Raw genomic sequence first — 19,372 nt, forward strand, 5'->3', positions numbered from 1 at the left:
ACAGCTGTGGAGTAGGAAGATGTAGAAAGTAGAAAGGAGATGAGAAAGAGGGAGGTTTGATGTCTTAAACCCATATGAAGAGAAAAATGCAAAGACATTTGTGGGAAAAGCAGGCAAAAAAGGGGCTGTAACTCATAGGCTTATCCTGCTCCACTGCTCTGAGTGTTGCTGCTGAGTGGAGCCGAGAACAAATTTCTCCCTCCCTGGTGTTGCAGCTCTCCCAGCTCTATCTGGTTTCCTCAATTCTTGTTGCTTTGTCTACGGATTCATTATAGTGTCCTGACATCTTCCTGGTACTGGGGGCTCGGACCTGCGATGGGCCAGAACCTCCCCTGGGGCAAATCAACCCTCGCATTCCCCCAAGCCCGCGCAGATTCGCACCGATGGGAAGGAGGAGCGGGTGTCGGTGGAGGGGCTCGCTGGGGTTCACTGTTGCAATGGATTTTTTACGGGAGAGGCTCACACCGTGCAGCGATGGTTCGGAGCACGACGCTTCCCATCAGCTGAGCACGTGGGCAGATCTGACTCGATGTAATTGCCGGGTAGGGCTAGGGTTTGCCCTTGAGTTAAGTGTGCAGTTTCCCCTTTGTTTTATTTTCATAAAAAATAGCCGGGAGTGTGAGGTTTCTGCAGCTGTATCGCTCTGTCGTCCTTTTGTTCCATTACATTAGTGTCCAAAACTCCAGCGTGTACCGAGAAAAGTTTATGCCCTGGTTGGTTTTGGTTTGAGATTTTCGAGTATCGAATTGTATTTTTTTTCTTAAAAACAGATAATATCTTGTTAGATTGTAATTTTCATTCCTTTTTAGTCCAAAAAAGCTTAGGAAAAAAAAAGATTATTGCTTTCTAATTTTGGAATTTTTTCCTCTCCTGTTTCTCTTCCTTTATTATGTCCCTTCCTGTTTATTTCAGGGACATCAAAAAACAAACAAAAAAAAAAGTTCATTTGGTCAAAATGCAACATTTTGAATGTGTTCTAAATATATTTTCTTTTCCAGAGGAGACATAGTTAGATGAAGCAGTCACACATTATGTGTTTTAATGAGACTGAAATAAGCAGATGCAATGATGCAAGGGCATTCTGTGAAACGAGGAGGCCAAGCAGTCGCGGCCTGTGATGCACAGGCAGCCTCCGCGATACCCGAGCAGCAGTCCGTGGTCTGGATTTTGCTTTCCGATGGACGTGTGGAAAGGGATGAGCAAAGCGTGACCACGCTGGAGCTTAAGGCTGCTGCTCACCAAGTGGCCAAGACCGGGGCTCAAAGCTCCTGCGTGGCAGCGGGACGGCCACCCGTCCTTGGAAAAACCCCATAAACTCTGCCAGAAAGGCAGTGTGCGGAGACCGAGAAAATAGCATTGCACCGGGCGCTTGCAGGCGCTGAAGTGCAAGTACGTGCCCCAAGGCAAATATTATGACTATTTAACGTTTACGGTGTGGTGACGCCTGGAGCCTTCCTCCGGGCATTGGCGATGCTGTGCTCAAATGCAGAGCAGATACTGCACGCTCGGGACCGAGCTGCGCTGCCGTCCTGCTCGGGGAAGGACTCGGAGCGCGGAGCTCTGCGGGGGACGGTGCCGAGCAAAGTCGCGAGGAAGCCTCCCTCCAGGCCGAGGGGGCTGGCTTCAAATGCCACAGGCTGCTTTCGGCTTGCATCCTGGCTTTGGAGCCCGAAGGGATGTGTTTTGGAGCTTTCTTCCCATGCAAATGGTGGGTTAGATGTTTAAAAAGTGGGAGTCTCGTGTAATCACCTGACTCCCTGAGCTGGGACTTTTAGAAACAGAAAAAAAAAAAAAAAAAACAAACCAAAGGAAAAAAAAAAGAGAGAACCAAGTGCCACGAGACCTGGGATACAACTGTGGGAGTTGGCAACAGCAGGGAGATCAAAGAGGCAAGTTAGTCCAATAAAAGTGTAATAATGAGCGATTTCAGCTGTCTGCTTATTGCAAACAGATGACATCTCCTAATGGGACGCGGTTCAGAGAAGCCCCTTCTCAACACCTTAGAGCAAGGCCCTGCGCCCGCGGGAGAGGTGGCCCTTCCCGGCTGCCGCGGGGCCGGCGGGGCGAGCGGGCGAGCGCGGAGGGGCTCGTGCGCGGCCGCGGCACCCCGGCGGGCAGCGCGCTCCCGAAACCAGCCAGGCTTTCGGCAAAGCTCCGGCCTGGGAGCCAGCGCGGCAGCAAACCTCCCGGCAGATGCGGGCTTGCTCTTTGCCTGGTATTCTGGCAAACGTAAGCAACCCAGGAGAAATGCAGCCCTGTCAACACTTTCCCCGTGATATGAGCTTTTTTTCCCCCCCTCCTTTTTCTGCCTCCCCTGCTGCATTATTCAAGACCATAAAATATTCACCAGCCTCCCCTCTCTTTCCTCCCCGACCACTGCAAAACAAAACCCCAAACAATAATTCAAGCCCCCTTCCTCCCCGGGTCTTGCAAGAGGCTGGGAAATAAATTTCTTGCCATGGGTTGTTTTTATAGTGCACATTCGTAGCGAGATTTAATCATGGAGGCCAATTTCACGCAGCCTTGAAATGGACCCATAAACTTAGCTCAGCATCAAATTCCTCCCCTGCCCCTGTGCTTGCAGCCTGCCTCTCCAGCTCCGCTCCGCAGTGTCCCCGGCTTCGCGGGGCTCGCAGGAGGAAAGCTCCGCCACCAGCCAAAACCACGTTTACAGGGTTTTTCCACAAGAAATGCCAAAGCTGTACAGATCGCGCTCGCTCGCTACGAGCTGTGCATGGCCGTGCGGAAAGGGTCTGATCCTGCCTGAGTCATCCTGCGGCCAGCAGGGAGTCCCAGGCAAGCCGGGGCTTTGCTCTTGGGTGCAGAAGTGGTGCTGGGGAGGGAGGCCAGGGACTGCCGCTACCGTCCGCTTGTCCAGGAGAGAGGTTTGGTTTCTTCTGACTGCAGGCGAGTCTTTGGGCATTGCAAAGAAAGTGCAAGGAAGGGTCCTGTACGTCAGCCAGTAATTGCACCGTCAGTCCCGGGGAGCAGAGACTCGGCTGCATTTTGTGGCTTGGGAGGTGACTGCGAGCCCCTTGCAGCACCCGCTGGCTCCCGCCTGGGCACCGTCCGCTCTCCTGCTGCCCTGGGGAGAGCTTGACCCACGGGGACGGAGCCCGCCAGGAAGAGGGGGATTGCTGCCGCCGGTCAGGGCAGTAATTTGGGTTTTCCCAACAACCCGCTGCTTCTCCTTCCTCTGTGCCAGGTTGAGCACGTACAGTAGGCCACTGGATTTGCCCTCTGCAAGGGTCTGTTCCCTCCACTGCTCCCAGGGAGCTCAAGGTGTCTAGATCTGACGCACATCATGTCAGATGGGTCTTACCCCATCTCTCAGACCCCACGTGAGTGGCTCCTGCCTATGGGAAAGCCCGTGTTGCCTGGGCTGTGCCTCGGCTGGCCGGAGTAGAGTCAACCTGGACGTACTGAGCCGTGCCGGGACGTGGCCTAGCCCTGGGGTGGATGTACTCTTGGTTTGGGCTGATGCTGACAATAGTTCTACTTCTTCTCATCCTGCCAGTCAAAGCAGGTCTGTCCCACGGCAAAACAAACAGGTTGCGTGATTAAGACGCTTTGCTTTAAATCCCAAGTCTTTTCCTTAATTCTTCAAAATCTGGTTGCTGCCTTCTGTCTGCACAGGTACACGGCTCCGGGGGGTTTTCTGTGGGTGACTCTAACAGCCCTTTTGCAGCACGAGACCGACCAATATATGGGAAAGGAAGAACCACCATTAGCTTTTTCTGGTTTTAGCAGTTTTAATTCAAAACAAATTAGTAGCTGGGAAATACAGCCCCTCCCCCCACGTGGGTGAACATACATTTTAATAAGTTTCAGTGAGAAAGGGGTGAGCGATAGAAGTTTCCACTGATTTTATTTTATTTTCCTAGATTAAAAATTATTTAAAATGTGTAAATAAAATGCTCCATTGCAAAAATGCTTGTCTGTTTTTCCAAAGCAAGGCAGGGAATGGAGGTAAATTGAAATATAACCTTCTAGGGTGATCTCTTAAAGTGAAACCAGTTTCAATGGGATTTAAGTACCTCCCTCCACCCACAGTCTCCCTACTTGAATATTTATGTTCTTATGGAGTGTGACACGTTCTTTATTTCTTTCTTTCTTTTTATATATATATTGCACGATATAATGAATCAGAGTTTTGTAGCCACAGCAGTGAATTTATGGTGCTACATATGTGTCATGAATAATGCTGAAGTTTCCTGGTTTTAATTAAATTGGTTCCATTTATGATACTGCTCTGTTGCAACGGTGCGGCAGGAGGCAATGCCTGCAGGACGCCCTCAAAATGTGTGCTGTCAGGAGACACTGGTCATGGTTCTACCTCCCCTGTGCAAGAGCTGGCTGGAGCCAGAAACAACAAGCCATGGTTTTGTGTGTGTCTCCACCTCTCTCCCTCTCTGTCCTAACGCATCTTGGTCCTAACCTTCAGGCATCTTCTGGCATCTCAGAAGTGATATTACACCCTTGTTGGGAAATATTACCAGTTGCAACCACATGAATAGCAAATTTTGTGGGATGGGCGAGTAGCCACCGTACATTACAATGGTATGATCAAAAACTCATCATCACAGTAATGGGATTCAGACACTACTTGTTGGAGGAGCCTATTTTAACAGTTCTTCTCCACAGGCTTTTTGAGGAGTGACGGTCTGACGATACCTAAAGCAGACACCTATCCACCAGAGTAACTGGATACATAAGGGAAAGAGTCAAAGGATTGAGTGAATGGAATAATCCTTCTGTTTGGCCTTCCTGGGAAATAGTGGCTCTGTTGGATTTGATGATGTTCTTGACACTGGTTGGAGAGGTGAGGTTTGGCAGCGCTGGCACACACTACTCATTGCTCTCTTCACCGTGGAGGGTACCTGAGTAGCTCTCAGGCACCATGCCAAATCATGTGACTGTGATCCCATGACTCCCAAAGAGAGCTTACCCGCTCAAACATTGTCACAAAGTAAATGAAGGCGCAGAGCAAAAACCTGACTTCCAGGAGCACCTTGCAACTTCCACTGAGCATCTTTGTTCAAGGACTGCCCAAAGCCAGCACAACGCTCATGGCCATTGCCTGCAGCACAGGAGCAGGACACACTGGGAGGGAGTACGCTACAGGACTACCACTGCCCAGAAATTAGAGTAGCCAGACTCTGCCTGTTTCTGCTAATGAAATTTTTTCGTTTTCTTTCTTTCTTCCTTCCTTCCTTCCTTTCTTTCTTTCTTTCTTTCCCTTTTTTTTTTTTTTTTTTTTTTTTTTCCTGGTGTGTTTTTAGGAGCACTTCTGGAGCTTGGACAAGACCGAAAATAAGATTCCACCACAGCTTATCCTCCAGATCTGGGACAATGACAAGTTCTCTTTTGATGACTACTTGGGTAAGTGGGGAGATGGTTTTGGCTCCATCACTGCTGATGCAGACACAAAGCAAGCAATTATTGAACCCTTTCAGAATATGAAGAAAATCTAACAAGACCAGTTCAGACCACTGATCAGGATTCAGTGACAGGGTAGTTCAGAGCTAATGAGAAGTGGTTTGTATTAGGTAGATTTCCAATCTCAGCTTGCAGTAGACTGTTCCTGAGCTGACACAAACTGTCAAGAACATCATCAAATCCAACAGAGCCACTATTTCCCAGGAAGGCCAAACAGAAGGATTATTCCATTCACTCAATCCTTTGACTCTTTCCCTTATGTATCCTTAAGGGATCAGACCTTTCCCCTGGAGTTTCCCATAAATTTCTCCTTTTTGTGGGGGCTCTTGCTTCTAATGCTGTCTCCATAATAAGGGAGAATTGTTGGCCTCAATTCTTTTTATAACCCATTTTATATCCTCTGTTTGTAACCACTTTATATCTCTCCCTTCAGTCTGCTCTTCTCCCAGAGAAACACGTCTGCCCTTTGAGCCCTCACCAACTCATTTCCATCCTGGTTCAGACAGGACCTTAAGATGTCAGGGTCTTGCCTGCTTTGCATGGACCTGCATCAAGGCTGACCTCGTATTTCAGCTGAGACCACCAGACAGAACCATTGTCCTATCTCGCTTTAATTGGGATGCTTATATATAAGCACAGCTGGATTGAGCACTTGCCTCTTCCAAAGCTGGCCTAGCTAATCACCTCACCAATCGAGGTTTAGACTGAGAAGGAAAAAAAATCTGCTGATATGAAAGATAGCAGAGCAATGCAGCAGATTATCTGTGCAGAAGTTGGAGACTTAAACCTAAAGCATTAGGTTTTCCTTTTCTTTTTTGATTGGATCTTATTCAACCTTTGTTTCATCACTAAAAAAATTTGAAATGTCAGAAACTTCACTAAGCAAGTATGTGATCAAGATCTCTTTAAACCCTTAACATTTAATCCAGTTGGCTGGGTCTTTTGCAAGACCCAGCCAAATGGGTCTCTCTCTAAAAGCTGTGTCACTTCTCTACCGTAAGGTGCATTCCCCCACACATCACAGTTCATTCTCCTCCGTACGACAGCCAACATCAAATTCCTTGCAAATTCCAACAAATAAAAATGGTCCTTGGCTTTTGTATAGCACTTTTTATCAATGGATCTCAGAAATATTTCACAGCAAACCTGATCTCTTCTGTTACTGTCCTTGGATACAAGAAACCGTGGCTTTAGTAACAGACCTGGTGTATGTTCTTGGCCCTTCCCAATTGTAAGGTAAAATAGTGTAGCAGAGTAAATTAAATGCAGGCACTTTAAGCTTACACATTTTACCTTGAGACTGATGTCCATTGCTGCAGCTCAGCTGATAGGTATTTATTCTCAGCCACTGTAGATAAACCATATTAATTCAATTTACTATTCTGTCATCACTCAGGAAGTCTATAGTAGAGAACTGAGCTGAGATATCCTAAAGGTTAGGAAAATACTCTAACTGTAGGATCGGATTTGTGGGATAGCATTCATATTTAGACTGCTGCAACTACTACCTTGGGTGGGACAATAAAATAGGATACCTGGAGATCTGTGAGCCTCCTGCCCAAAGCTCTTGTGCTGACTGTGCTGTGGATGAATTCAGTTTGAATTTCACCTAAATGTCTTAGTCTTCGTTGAAAATCCCAGTCTGCCTATTTGACCTCAGTGCAAACCACCCAAAGTAATAGCTGCATACAGGCAACTACAGGGGTAAAGTAGGTAAAAGATAAGCGTAGCTTTCATCAGACTTCTCTTAGAGCTTGGTTAGTGATGAAATTCAGTATAGACACTCAATAAAGACTAAAATGTGGTCCTGGCTGTCTCTTGGACATTTTTACCTATAGAATTCAAAGCGCTTCACAAAATGAGCTATAAGTGTGTAGATCGGTGTGCTCCTTCCCTTGGATCTTCCCATGCGTACACCCGCACTGGGTTAAGCATGCATTCTAGTCACATCTCCAGACCTGGCCTGACCTCATTCCGCAGTTGTAATAACTCATCCTGCTATAAGCATTCCACCTTGGTGTGAGTTTCAGAATTGCCTTGGAGTAGGTCCACAAGGACAACCTAAATAGCCAAAGTACTCACTGGCCAGATAGTCTGCAGGGTCTAGCAACCTCTCCCAGAAGAGCTTCATGGCTGCCACAGCAGTGGGATACCTTTTAGACAGTGGGATAGACAGTGGGATACCTTTTGGACCGGAGCTCAGGTCTTCCTATGTGCAATGGTGATGCTGAGTGCTCAATCCTAGGCAGAGGCAGGGGCTAAAACCAGTGCTATGTTTGGAAAATAAGACCGCACTTGAATCTGCTCTTCCCCTTGCTGTGTGGGTGTATGCCTAAGTTCTCTGAGGTCATGAGGGTTTCATGATGAGTGTTTCTAAGCCTTTAGGGAAATACTCCTTGCTTTAAGGACCTGTTACACCAAGGTGTCTTTCTTGTAATGTTCCTCCTTGCAGGCTCCATTCAGATGGATCTCAACCGGATGCCCAAACCTGCCAAGACTGCTGAAAAGTGCTCCTTAGAGCTGGTAGATGACACCTTGTCTTCAGGACGTTTTGTGTCACTCTTCGAGCAGAAAACCGTCAAGGGTTGGTGGCCCTGTGTTGCTGAGCAGGATCAGAAGAAGATCCTGGCAGTAAGGACTTTCATCCTTTTTGGCAACATCTTTATGCATTTTCCTGTGGGGGAAACTCACTAAAGGTGTTGAGGGAAGTGACTGTGACAAGCTCATGTAGGAAGCCATGGTCAGGGCCTGAAATGCGGTTTTAGAGTTTGGATCTTATAAGCTGGACCAGCCTGTGTCAGCTGGAAGTTATCTGGGATTTGTTACAGCACGATGCCTCAGGACAAGTTGTTTGTCCTTTTGGATTTTGTTCCTGTGTTTTGGAATGTGCCAAATAATTTGACTCTCTGTCACGTGTATTCTTAAAGCTATTGTATCATGACTGGTAGCATAGAAGGGATTCAGTTGTCAGGCTAATATATTTAAAGGTAAATATCTGGGCTCCAATGTGAATTAGTGGCAACAATTCAATACCAGGTAGTGGAGCTCATACAGTGAATAAAGTCATCTAATGTACAGCCTCAGTTCAGTTGCCTAAACTCGGGTGTCCGTGACATTTGAGGTGCCCTGAGGTATCTGGGATGATTAGATAGATCTAGCAGATGGGAGACAGGACTCTGAGGGTAATGGCAAGACATGCCACAGAGCATTGAATCTGGACACTTCGAATCCAGGTGTACATAGACATTTTGTGCACCAGAGTAAAGACATATCATGCACCTGTAGTCAGACACCTACAGTGAACAAACTGTATGTCATAGTCCTGGTCCCTGAGACCTTAGAGTCTAAGTTGCCTCATGCTAGGTGATGATTTCCTCAGAAGCATTACTTGATACCAGGTTTACATAATGTGGATTTGTAAGTCCCAGCTTGTAGATCATGAGCAAGTTTCTGGAGACTAGAAAGTCTAATTTTTCCGCATACTAGTCTTAGTAATGGGATATAGGTAGCCCCAGTCCTGCAGACCTTTGATATTTGGTTTGCTGGGAATCATCAACATTATTGGATTATTATCCATTTTTTTGTCATACCTTCCAGCATATAAACTCCTCTCCTAGACCTTTGAATTCTTTCCATGTACAGCAGGGACAGCAGCTTAGCTAATGATAATGTAGGGGAACCTGATACGGCCTCAGTTGTTTTGATGGGAGAAAGATCAGTTTCAATAGGCTGGAGCACCTCCATGTCCTGTCTAATACCTCCACTCCCATTCTGCAGCAGTGGTATTCACTGCATAGGAATGTTGCAGTGGGCAGGTATAGAAATCTAACCTTACCGACCTTACTGGCCTCCTCGTGGTGGTGGTTGGATTGCAGTCAAACTAATTTTTCTTTGCTCAATGAGTGTTTTTCATAAATTAATTTCTCCTCCTCTCCCTTTTTCTTTTTCTTTCTTTCTTTCTTTTTTTTTAACCCACACAGGGTAAATTGGAAATGACTTTGGAAATTGTGGCAGAACAAGAGCATGAAGAGCGGCCAGCTGGGATGGGTCGTGATGAGCCAAATATGAATCCCAAACTGGAGGACCCCAAGTAAGAGCATCTTGAATGGAAAAATAATCATCAGGGTACAGAGTTTGTAAGGAGCAAATTAAAAATCTGGGGTCCCAGCCTGAGACACTGCAGTTTGCAATGGGCTTGCTCCAGTTTAGGTTCCATTTCTTGAGTGCTATGCTCAAATTGTAGAAGCTGAGACAGTCCAGGGTGGCTGGGGCTTTGTCCTGGTCAGCCAAGGTGGCCAGCTGACATCATTTGTCCAGGGGAATATGGGTTTCCAGGGTGTTCAGTCAACTCATTACAGTGGGATGTGCCAGTCAGGGTGGTGGTTCACCTTTGGGATGCTCGGTCCTACTAGGAAACTTAGAAGTGTCCTCAACTTTGTCTTGGCTTCAGACGCCCGGAGACCTCCTTCCTGTGGTTCACCTCCCCGTACAAGACCTTGAAATACATTCTGTGGCGGCGGTACAAGTGGGTGGTTATCCTGGCCATCGTGCTCTTCATTTTGCTGCTCTTCCTTGGGATCTTCATCTACGCCTTCCCGGTATGATGGGTGTGGGAGAGGCGAGGGAGGGTGAATAAGCCCCATCAGGTGTTCCTCCCAGTACAGTGCCAAGTCTCTGTGGCTGCCTAGCCTCAGTTTTGTCCATGCATATGCTTACTCTGCCTTGACAGAGATGGTCCCCGGGCATGTGGCTGCAAAGTCTCATGTTGCTCCAAGGGGAACAACGCTGTGGACTGATATGGGTGAAACCCGCCTAGAGTTCGTGCATCTGCAGCAGCAGCAGTGCAGGACGCGCACCTCTTTGTGCCTGTGTTTCCATTGCTGTGCAACAATGCCAAGGTTAATTGATTGTTTCCAAAGAGAGATTCGAGCAGCTGATGTCAGAGGTGTTGCAGGGTTGGTGGGAAAATCCACAAGAAAAATACAGCCTAATTAGAAATCCAGCCATTTTACAGGGCTGAGCAGTGACAAAAAAAATGTATCAGTCTGTAATTGTTTAAAGATGCAGGCTAGTTTATAGACATTTGGGCAGCCCTGTCTCTCATTATCAAGGCTTGGAACAGTTTATACCAATATAATGTCTCAAACAAGGGGGAGGCTTTCCACCTCATTAATCAAGAAAGTGGCTTTTTCTTGCCCTGCTGTCAGTTCCATTGGCAAAACAAAATAATTAAATAATGGATCCCCAGCCTTCCAGTTTGGCATAGGATGGGTTTTTGTATCCTCCTCTGTTTCTATGGCACCAGAATAAGTCATGCCGGCTTTTGAACACCATTTCCCCTCCTATCAGACTGATAAGAAAATTTACTCGCCTGTCTTTTTCCCAGCACTTAACAAATTCTGCTCCTTCTATATGATTTTTTTTTTTTTTTTTTTTTTTTTTTTACAAAAGAACTCATTGGGGTAATTTATACCTTTGTATGAGAGAACATAGCTGCCTTCCACAGATGGCTTCGTGTGTTTGCAATGTGCAACTAAAAAGCGAGGTGTGGAATTTCTCCTCACCATTGTAATCACTTTCAGATGGTTTGAAATCATGCATGCTCAGTTGTTCCCGTCGAGAAAAATGGGACAGCGTTAGATCACGCCTCTCTCTGTCTCCATATCCTCATATCCATGGGAAGGGCTGGAATACTTTTCCTGCTGGAGAAGCAATTCCTTAGATGCTAAGTAGTAAGAAGGAGGAAATAATTGTTCAAGTGCAGATTTCTGCTCCATCTCATCCTCTCTTTTCTGTACTCCAAGCCATTCATGGAGACTCCCTTTATGTTAAATAGCAGAAACCAACTTTTGACCAAGAAGAACTCAGTGTTTCCCTGAAGCTGTGAGTGGCTTTGCATTCGTTCCAGTGGTATCACACAAAAACAATGTTAAGAGAAGCAAAAATTCACAAACTATAAATATTGATTTACACTCATTATTACTTGGGATTTTTCCCTGTTTCCTAGCTAAATGTTGTAGTATTTAATTTCGTTTTGGTCAGGTCAACTTTTAGTCATATTTCTAAAAAGTAAGGCCATGTTTCATGGAATTTTTCTGTTTTTATGCGTTTGGCCAGCTTCCTCTAGATTTTTGAGGTTGCTGGTTCTATATCTATTTGGAGATTTAGTTGTTCTCCTGTTTCATCAAACACTAAATTTGGCAGCCGCGCTGGTGATGGTTTGTGCATGAAGGATGCTGCTGGCATGCCGACCTCTGGCAGGGCTCGTCGTTACAAGCCTGATTAAACGCTGCATAGAACAATCCCCTCTCAGTTCTGCTCCGACTTGCGTGCCAGGAGCACCGTCAGGTCTCATTTAAACTAAGGGCCCTGTTGAGGTAGGTGCTATGTACATGATGGTGCCGCTCCACGTGTGCAGCTTTGAGGTCGTGAGCAGGAGCTCAAGGGTCTTCTGACCACCCAGCCTCTCTCCTCTCAGTTAAAGGGATGGCTCATGGATGGTGGCAGGGAAACCTTGAGGGAAGGCCATGAGGGCACATGGCTGTCAATCTGCACAGATGAGATGGGAATACAGGGCTGTCCATAACAGCAGGGGTGCACACGGAGGTGACATCACTGATTTGCTGCTTCTATTACTCTTTCTGCTATGGCCTTGCATGAGATCTCATTGGAAGCTTTCTGCTTATTGTGAGCTTCGCTGGGACCTTCTGGGCCCTTTTGGTCATTACTTTTCAGGAAATAGCCCTTGAATGAGCAGGACCCACAGAACTTGCATGTGGCCTGAAAAAGCCTGTGTGCAGTGTGAATTCCCTCCTGCATGCAGTTTTATGAGGCAAGGACTGAAAGCAGGCAATGGTGACATAGGGAGTTTGAAGACCTTGATCCACTGTTTGAGCAGGGCTGACTTTAGGAAATGCTTCAGTGAGCACCAGTGCCCAAATGAGCCCACCCAAAGTAATTGAGAAGGTGGACCGAACTGCCTCTTTGGGAGAAAGGAGTCCATCTGTGCCTGGCAAACCTACCAAGGCACGTGTGGTTCCAGATGCTCCAGGCAAACATGTCCTGCATGCCCTGGAGGGGCTCAGAAGAGTCCCTGCCCACTGAAGAGAAGAGGCACTTATCTCCCACCGTGGCAATGGAGGTTCCCAGTGTGGGACCCTTCCTGCGGTCCACGATGCTCAGTGCAAGGCACAGCCGTGGATGTGTCATCTCCTGTTGTCTGCTGGGTTCTCTGCATCCCTACCTCTTCTTTTGTAATGCTGCTGAAGGTCACTCCTCCTTTCTTCAGAGGAAGTGGTCTAAGAAAGCTTAGCTCAGTTGTGATGCTCTCACCTCACCTCCACCTGAGAGTGTTGCATCCCATGTGCCAGCTGCTGCTAGTTTTCTGCTTTCCTGCTAAGGATGTCTCAGCCCTAGCTCCAAACCTTGTTCTGTTTGGACTCTACCTGAGGGTGCTCAGCTAGTGAGAAATATATGTACCCAGCATCCCCTGGGATACTCACCATGCTCCCTAGCTAAGCTAACCTTGTATGTGTTGCCCTTAGAGCTGAGAGAGGAATCTCACCTGAAAACCAACCCATGGCATTTTCTTTGGCTCTCAGCATAAAAATGGGATTTTTTTGATTTGTTCCTATTCCCTATATGGTGTTGAAAGCTTCAAACAAACCACAGTCTCAACTTTGTGGCCAGCGCAGTTCAGGAGTGTGAGCCTGTTCCAGAGCCATGGGATCCCACCTGTCTCTGCGACGGATGGGCTGATGTGCTTCCCAGCACTGCCTGGACTCAAGAGTTCTCCATCAGCATAAAGAAGCTGGTGTCTTGGTCTTGTGCAGAATAGCCAGCAAGTGAAGTTCCGCAGACCAGGAAAGCATTTTGCTCATTACAGAAAGAAACAGAATAGTCTGCAAAACAGGCAAGGCATCTAAAGCTACTTCAGTGCCCGGCACCTGCTGGAAGCAGAGGGAATTGGAAACTATTACAGTTGCATGCTTGTGTGCTTCCCCATTTGCAGGACACAGTCTGTGTGAACCCATTCCTCTTGGGGCAAAAAGCGTGCGTGATTGCCCAAATTGCCTTTCATCTGCCATCTGCTACCTTCCAAGCTGTTTGTCTGCATATCACCTCCGTGCACTGATGAGCCAGCCCGTCCACGTACTGCTCAACCAGCCGTGGAGCAGGGCCTCTGGACAGAGCGCGCAAGGGGAAGATGTGCAGGTTGGGAAGGGGCTGGTGGCACTTCAGGAGGAAGAGGAGGTTCATCAGCACATAAGGGGAGCATTGCAGGAGGGGAAATTTAGGCACAAGCCCGTGAGGGATCAGTCATCATTAGCTCTACTGTTCACAGAGCAAGTTGTTTTAGCAGCTGAAAGGTCATTTCCAACAGAAAAACCTTTTGGTTTTGGTTGGAAAACTGCATGGCGTTGCAAATTTCCATGAAAAGTTGTCTAGTTTTACAAAAATGGGAAAAAATGTTGAAAATCTGATATTCTGAGGTTCTTCATTTTTACTGGGACTCTTCCACTTAGTCTTAGTGTCAGGTTACTTGACAGCTTGCATTAACTTTCTTTACAGAGTGGTTATCATTAAGGTCTGTACAAGCTAGGACTCAGGGAATGGCATTCCTTGGATATTTCCTATATGATTTCCTTGCATGGTCCTTATATTTAACTTGACATCAGAAGATTCTTTAAACAACAGATGAAAGCATAATAAGATCCAGTAGCTGGAAGTGAACGTTAGAGGAGTTATTCCAGTGGAAATAAAATGCTAATTTTTGAGAGGAAGGTTAATTAACCATTGCAACAAATTGCCAAAGGCTGTGGTAAATTCATCATTTTTGAAGCATCCACGTATTGAGATTGAATGTCTTTCTAAAAGATATGCTCTAGTTCCACCACGTACTCCTGCCCAGCAGTGTTCGTTTATGGCGCATTGAGGCGCCTTTTGGAAAGACTCGCTGACTTCATTGGACTTTTCATCTGATATTGCTACAGCTGAGAACAGTCTCAGGCTGGTGCTAGACAGAAGGTCAGAATGAAAGATCATAAAGTCCTATCTGGGCTTCTGAATTTATAAAGTATAGGGGAATACTGTGGTTAAGATATCTCCCCAAAGCAGTGATTATTGTAAAGATTTTAGTGGCTTCCACCATAGAAAAATGTAACATGACTTCCAGCTGGATTCAGCTCTGTTTTGCAGTACCATGTAAATGTTTACTACCTTTTAAAGCTCTATTTGTGTTCTGCAAGCCCAGCTTTGCTTCCATTGCCATTAATTCTAATTACAGCTTGCTTTCTGTGCTGATTGATAATCCTGCTCGGCTTTCAACACTTCGTTAATACAAATTCATAGCTGGATAGAAAACTTGCTACCCTCCAGAATGCAACCAGTCAAATCATAAAAAATAGGAGTATTTTGGAGAATAGACTGAAAGACAAATGAATGGATAATTAATTAGAAGGTTATATTCCACTGGAGGCTTTTCTAAGGACTTCTGGTAAACTGCCCTAGCTTTGCTTACTTGATTTATGGCATTATTAGAAATCCTCAATTGGCAAACTGCCTCATAATTTGCTACACATTGTAATTTATCATGATGCCTTTAGTCAAACTTTACTTCTTTTTTTTTATTTCCTTCTCTAAAGAACTTGCTCGTAACTAGCATTATGCTTTGTTTCCAAAGTTGTTTTTTTAAAGCGACAGAGTGATAGAACATCCTGTACCAATTAAATTCAATATTCTTGGAAGGAACTTCCAAATTTGCTAGTACGAGCGTGCGGGTGTGCGTATGTGAATCAGAGCTACTTTAGAATAGAGCTCTTTTCAAATGACCTAAACATGCATCATCGTGCGTTATTTTCCTTGTGGTCCTGATAAGCAGCGTTTACACAGCTCATTCTTTTTCACGTTGTTGCCATCTTCTCTCCTTTCAAGGAGGGAATTGAAGATTTCAGCAGTAGGTTTGCATTTCTTGATTGCCTTTGGCAGCTCCTTCAAAAATAGCCCGCAGATCTGCAGACTAGGTTCGTACTTAGGTGCTCAGTCGGGACAGAGCAGGGCAGGAACGGTCCTGTTGCTGTCCAGACTGGCTTGGTTGGCATAATCCCAGGCAGAGTTTTTGGGCCATGCAAAACAGTGCTCTCCAATTTCTGAAGGATCTGACCAAGAAGGCAGGGCAGATGAGGCCACCAGTTTAGGGGGGTGGTGGGGAGGGAGAGAGTTTAGCCATACGGGTGTAAGAACAGGCCATGGTGGCTGAAGACAGACTCAGGGTTTGTGGAGGAGCAGCGAGAGCAGCGATGGGGAGGACACAGGGAACCAGAGGAGAGGAGGTTGAAGTAAGCCAGCCAAGGACTGAAAATGTCTCCTTAAAGCAAGTAGGCATGAGGCACTGAGGTGATGCTGGTGGGGAGGTGGTAAATTCTATAAGAAGAGGTGGAAATTTATCTTAAGAACTGGTGGAAGGAGAAATCGAAGTCGCAGTGCGACTCCTGGTGCTTGCTGGCTGGTGTGTGTGACCATTAGCTTCTGCTGGAAAAAAGCAAGCCCCGCTTTCCCGCGTGTCTTGGGCTTTCTGCTGTCCTCTTGTCTCCGAGGGCTCGGGCTTCGTTGTGATGCCCGACGGGCAGCCCTGAACATGCGGCCGTCCTCCTGTCTGCAGTTCTGTGCCAAACCCAAGAAAACATTTTAACATCCACATGCCAGTGTGCTGTACCTGTGTCAACTCAATTTTTCTTTCCCGCTGTTTTTTTTTTCCCCTCCAGAACTACGCTGCTATGAAATTGGTAAAACCCTTCAGCTGAAGCTGTGCTGGCGAATGCCGGAAAGGTCCAGTGCCTGCCTGGGGATTTTGGAAATGAGTTACTGCTCTGCACTGGATCACATCAGCAGATGGAGAAGAAAAAGGAACACCCTTTCTCTGGCCCTAGGCTGCTGCCAGAACGAAGATATAACTTTCCTTGATGCAGTATGCAGAATGCCACCTACAGCACTCACCTCTGAAGCAGCACGTAAACAATACCTGTGTTGAAATATTTGTTATTTTACCTCTCTCTCTGTCTTTCTTCTTTTTAAGCTGCTCTGATTTGTAGACCTTGAACATCAGTGCAAAGCTGAAAAGGGTGGGGGAGAAAAGGACCTTTTCGTAGGACTTAATTGTAGCCTGCAAGAGTGTAAAGATGTTGCAGTCCTTAGTAGAGGAATTATGGTCTGCTGGTCTAAGCAGTAGACACAAGCCAAAAACTCTCAGGTTCTGAGCACTTCCCTTTGTGCTCTGACGAGCCTCAGTTTTCCTTTGCCATGCAACGTGTATTATTTGGTTTATATGTCAAGTTTACTGAAGACAGAATGTACTGCACAGCCCGAAACGTGGGGCTGTCATGTTGCCTTCCCAGAGAGCAGGAACCATGAGATACAGGACCCAGTACGAGGCTCTGAGACACAAGACCTGAGGCAGGAGTTGGTGGTAATTATAAAATAAAAACTCTCATTGAGTTCTGTGCTCAAGAGGGACCACACAGTGTGGTCCAGGTTTTTTGGAGCCTATTTCCCTTCTAAGCTGCTCTTTTGTGTCTACAATCCCATGTGCCACCCTTCAAAACCTGCATTTAGGTGTCAGAGTCGGTGGAGTCAGCCTGGGACCGCCTCTGAGAGCAACCCCAGGAGCAAAACTGTGCACATGCGCTTTGCTCTTCTCCCCTCCCGTTATATACAACCCCCGCAGCCATAATTAAGTGAACAATATTAGTCTTTATTCTCCTGTGCTCCTAACCATGCTTAAGCCAAACAGTACCAAACCAGCCTGCAAAGTAAGTTGTGAAACTCGCTGCTGCAGGGCGCTGATGAGGCAGATAACCTGCAGCTTTGGCAGCAGGTTTGTTTGCTCTGTGCTTTAAGAACTAAATATTGGGAGATGTATCCTACAGGTCTTGCGCAGCGCAGGCTCCTGCTGGAGCAAATGGCAGTTGTGACAGAACTGGGTTGGCAGTTTTGGGACGTTTCTGTTGTTTTGTATGCAAACATCAAATGTAGTCCTTCGTCCTGTCCCTCCGGCTCCCCACTGCTGCAATTAGGTGGAGCAAGGTAGACTAATAAGATTTTCTCATACTCCCTGGCACTGTCATGAGAGGATGCTGAGCAAATTAACATTAGTCTCAGATTTTCCTCCTGCATCCGCTAACCCTGCAAGGAGGCATCGCCCAGAGCGGAGGCTCCAAGCTGCCTCTCGTGAGACGGCCGTCCTGCTGCTCTGGCATGGCTTGGCTTGTGCCACGGTCCTTCAGCAGGATGAGACATTTCTTCCTCGGTTTCATTTGTCCATTGAAGATGCTGTTACTCAACACGACTCGTGAAAGCAAGCAGCAGTGAAAAGTGATCCTGAGGGACCAGCATTTCTCGAGACAAGCCATGCTAATTAAGCCCCTGTCCTGCTCCAGCAAAGCACTTAAGCATGTTCTTAGTAGAAGGCAAGGAAAAAGTGTATGCTTAAGTGCTTTGCTGGATGGGTATGTAATGCTTTGAGCATTAAATCCCGTGTTGTTCAGTACTGTAACAGCACCCAGTTTGCACGGGTCAGTTCTTTGCTGTATGTGAAGATGTTGTCTTCAACCTGGAGGACATGCAGCTATGAAAACCCATCTTTTACTTCTGAGATTTAGCTGATTCAGTGTCATATTTCCAAAAGTGACTGATGCTTAGGAGGTAAAGTCAGCTCTACATGCCCCAGGATGGGTGTTTCTTTTTGCCAGCATGGTTAAGTAAGTGTTTCATTTTTTGCATTTGTTCAGGTTTTCCCTAGAAGCCTCCCAAAGCCATTCACATCCCCCCCCCCCCCCCAGTTATTAGCCATTATCAAACTACCAGCTCTGCTGGAGTCTGTAAGTCTTGTTGGCTCCCTGCACACCTTACTTTCCTGATCTGCAGGGGGAATCAGGCCTGTTAGTTCATCTCCTTGCCTTGGTTTGTGGAGTCTGTGGATTTTCTTATCTTGGCATTATTACTCTGTAACCTCCACCTATTTCAAAAACAAAATCTTGGTGCCCAGAGCCCCAAACAGGTGGATGATCTGTGCTTGAGTACAAAACACTGCTTATATCTGGGTCAGCTGTCCTATTGCAGTGGATCACTGCTTGACCCAGTAGGGCCAAGCAACCTGCCAAAACATGCTCATGTGTCATCTCTGCAGAGCCTCTCCCAGTAAGAAACCACATTTTATTCTGAAGGACTTAGCAGCAGCTCTCCCCATGGGCATGGCTTGCCCATGAAAGGCGAGCACAATGCAGGCCATCCAAGTACACACAGAAAAGGAAAGTGGTACATCCTTGCATGCAATTCTTGTGTTCCCCAGTCCAGGCTCTAGGGCCAAGTTTCACACCACGAGACTCTGCGGGACTGTGTTGAGTCAAAGCAGGCTTGAGCACACGAAAACATCAGGTTAGTCCCTTTCGTGTTGCTGCTTGAACCACCTTCACCCCTTTGCCTCGCCGTGGGCCTTCTGTATCTGGGTTATGTCTCTCCACCAAAGCTAGCCGGGAGGTGGGGACGGTGTAAAGTCCTCCCTGCGGCTCCTCATCATTCAGGGGTTTGCAATGGCTGGAAGATGTATGTATCACCTGCCTATGCCTTATATACAATAATGCAGATTTCACTGTGGTTACAAATGAAATGCTCTGAAACCTTCTGCTTCTGAGTATGTTTTATTGTGTTGATGGTTGTGGCACCTTCCCTTCCTGCTATAAAAGTGCAGAAAATATAGCTAGGAGGAGTACAATGGGGATAAGAAATGCTCCTCTTTCCTCTTCTCTACTGCTGTTGCAAGGAAGAAGAAGCAGGAGAAGAGACCAGAAAGTGTGGAGAAGGGAGGATAAAAGTAAGACCAAGGGTTGCAATACTCCTAGGTAATGCAGATGTTCCTGCAGACTTCACCCTCCTGCAG

At 46.6% G+C, this 19,372-nt stretch overlaps 1 protein-coding gene across 10 annotated transcripts in view; it reads left to right on the forward strand.

The window, feature by feature from the left end:
• DYSF (dysferlin) overlaps nucleotides 1-19,117 on the forward strand; it is a 117,022-nt gene extending 97,905 nt beyond the window's left edge. For 9 of the 10 annotated variants that reach the window (XM_062574894.1, XM_062574900.1, XM_062574896.1 and 6 more), the window contains 5 exons: nucleotides 5,283-5,382; nucleotides 7,892-8,070; nucleotides 9,420-9,529; nucleotides 9,890-10,037; nucleotides 16,203-19,117. In XM_062574894.1, the coding sequence (XP_062430878.1) occupies nucleotides 5,283-5,382; nucleotides 7,892-8,070; nucleotides 9,420-9,529; nucleotides 9,890-10,037; nucleotides 16,203-16,241 (576 nt within the window). In that variant the 3' untranslated portion in view covers nucleotides 16,242-19,117. Of the gene's footprint in view, nucleotides 1-4,644; nucleotides 4,859-5,282; nucleotides 5,383-7,891; nucleotides 8,071-9,419; nucleotides 9,530-9,889; nucleotides 10,038-16,202 lie in introns of those variants that run through there. The other variant, XM_062574899.1, reaches the window with a different exon arrangement.
• The last annotated feature ends 255 nt before the right edge of the window (nucleotides 19,118-19,372 follow it).

This window comes from Rhea pennata, chromosome 4 (assembly GCF_028389875.1).
Source record: "Rhea pennata isolate bPtePen1 chromosome 4, bPtePen1.pri, whole genome shotgun sequence".
NCBI lineage: Eukaryota > Metazoa > Chordata > Aves > Rheiformes > Rheidae > Rhea > Rhea pennata.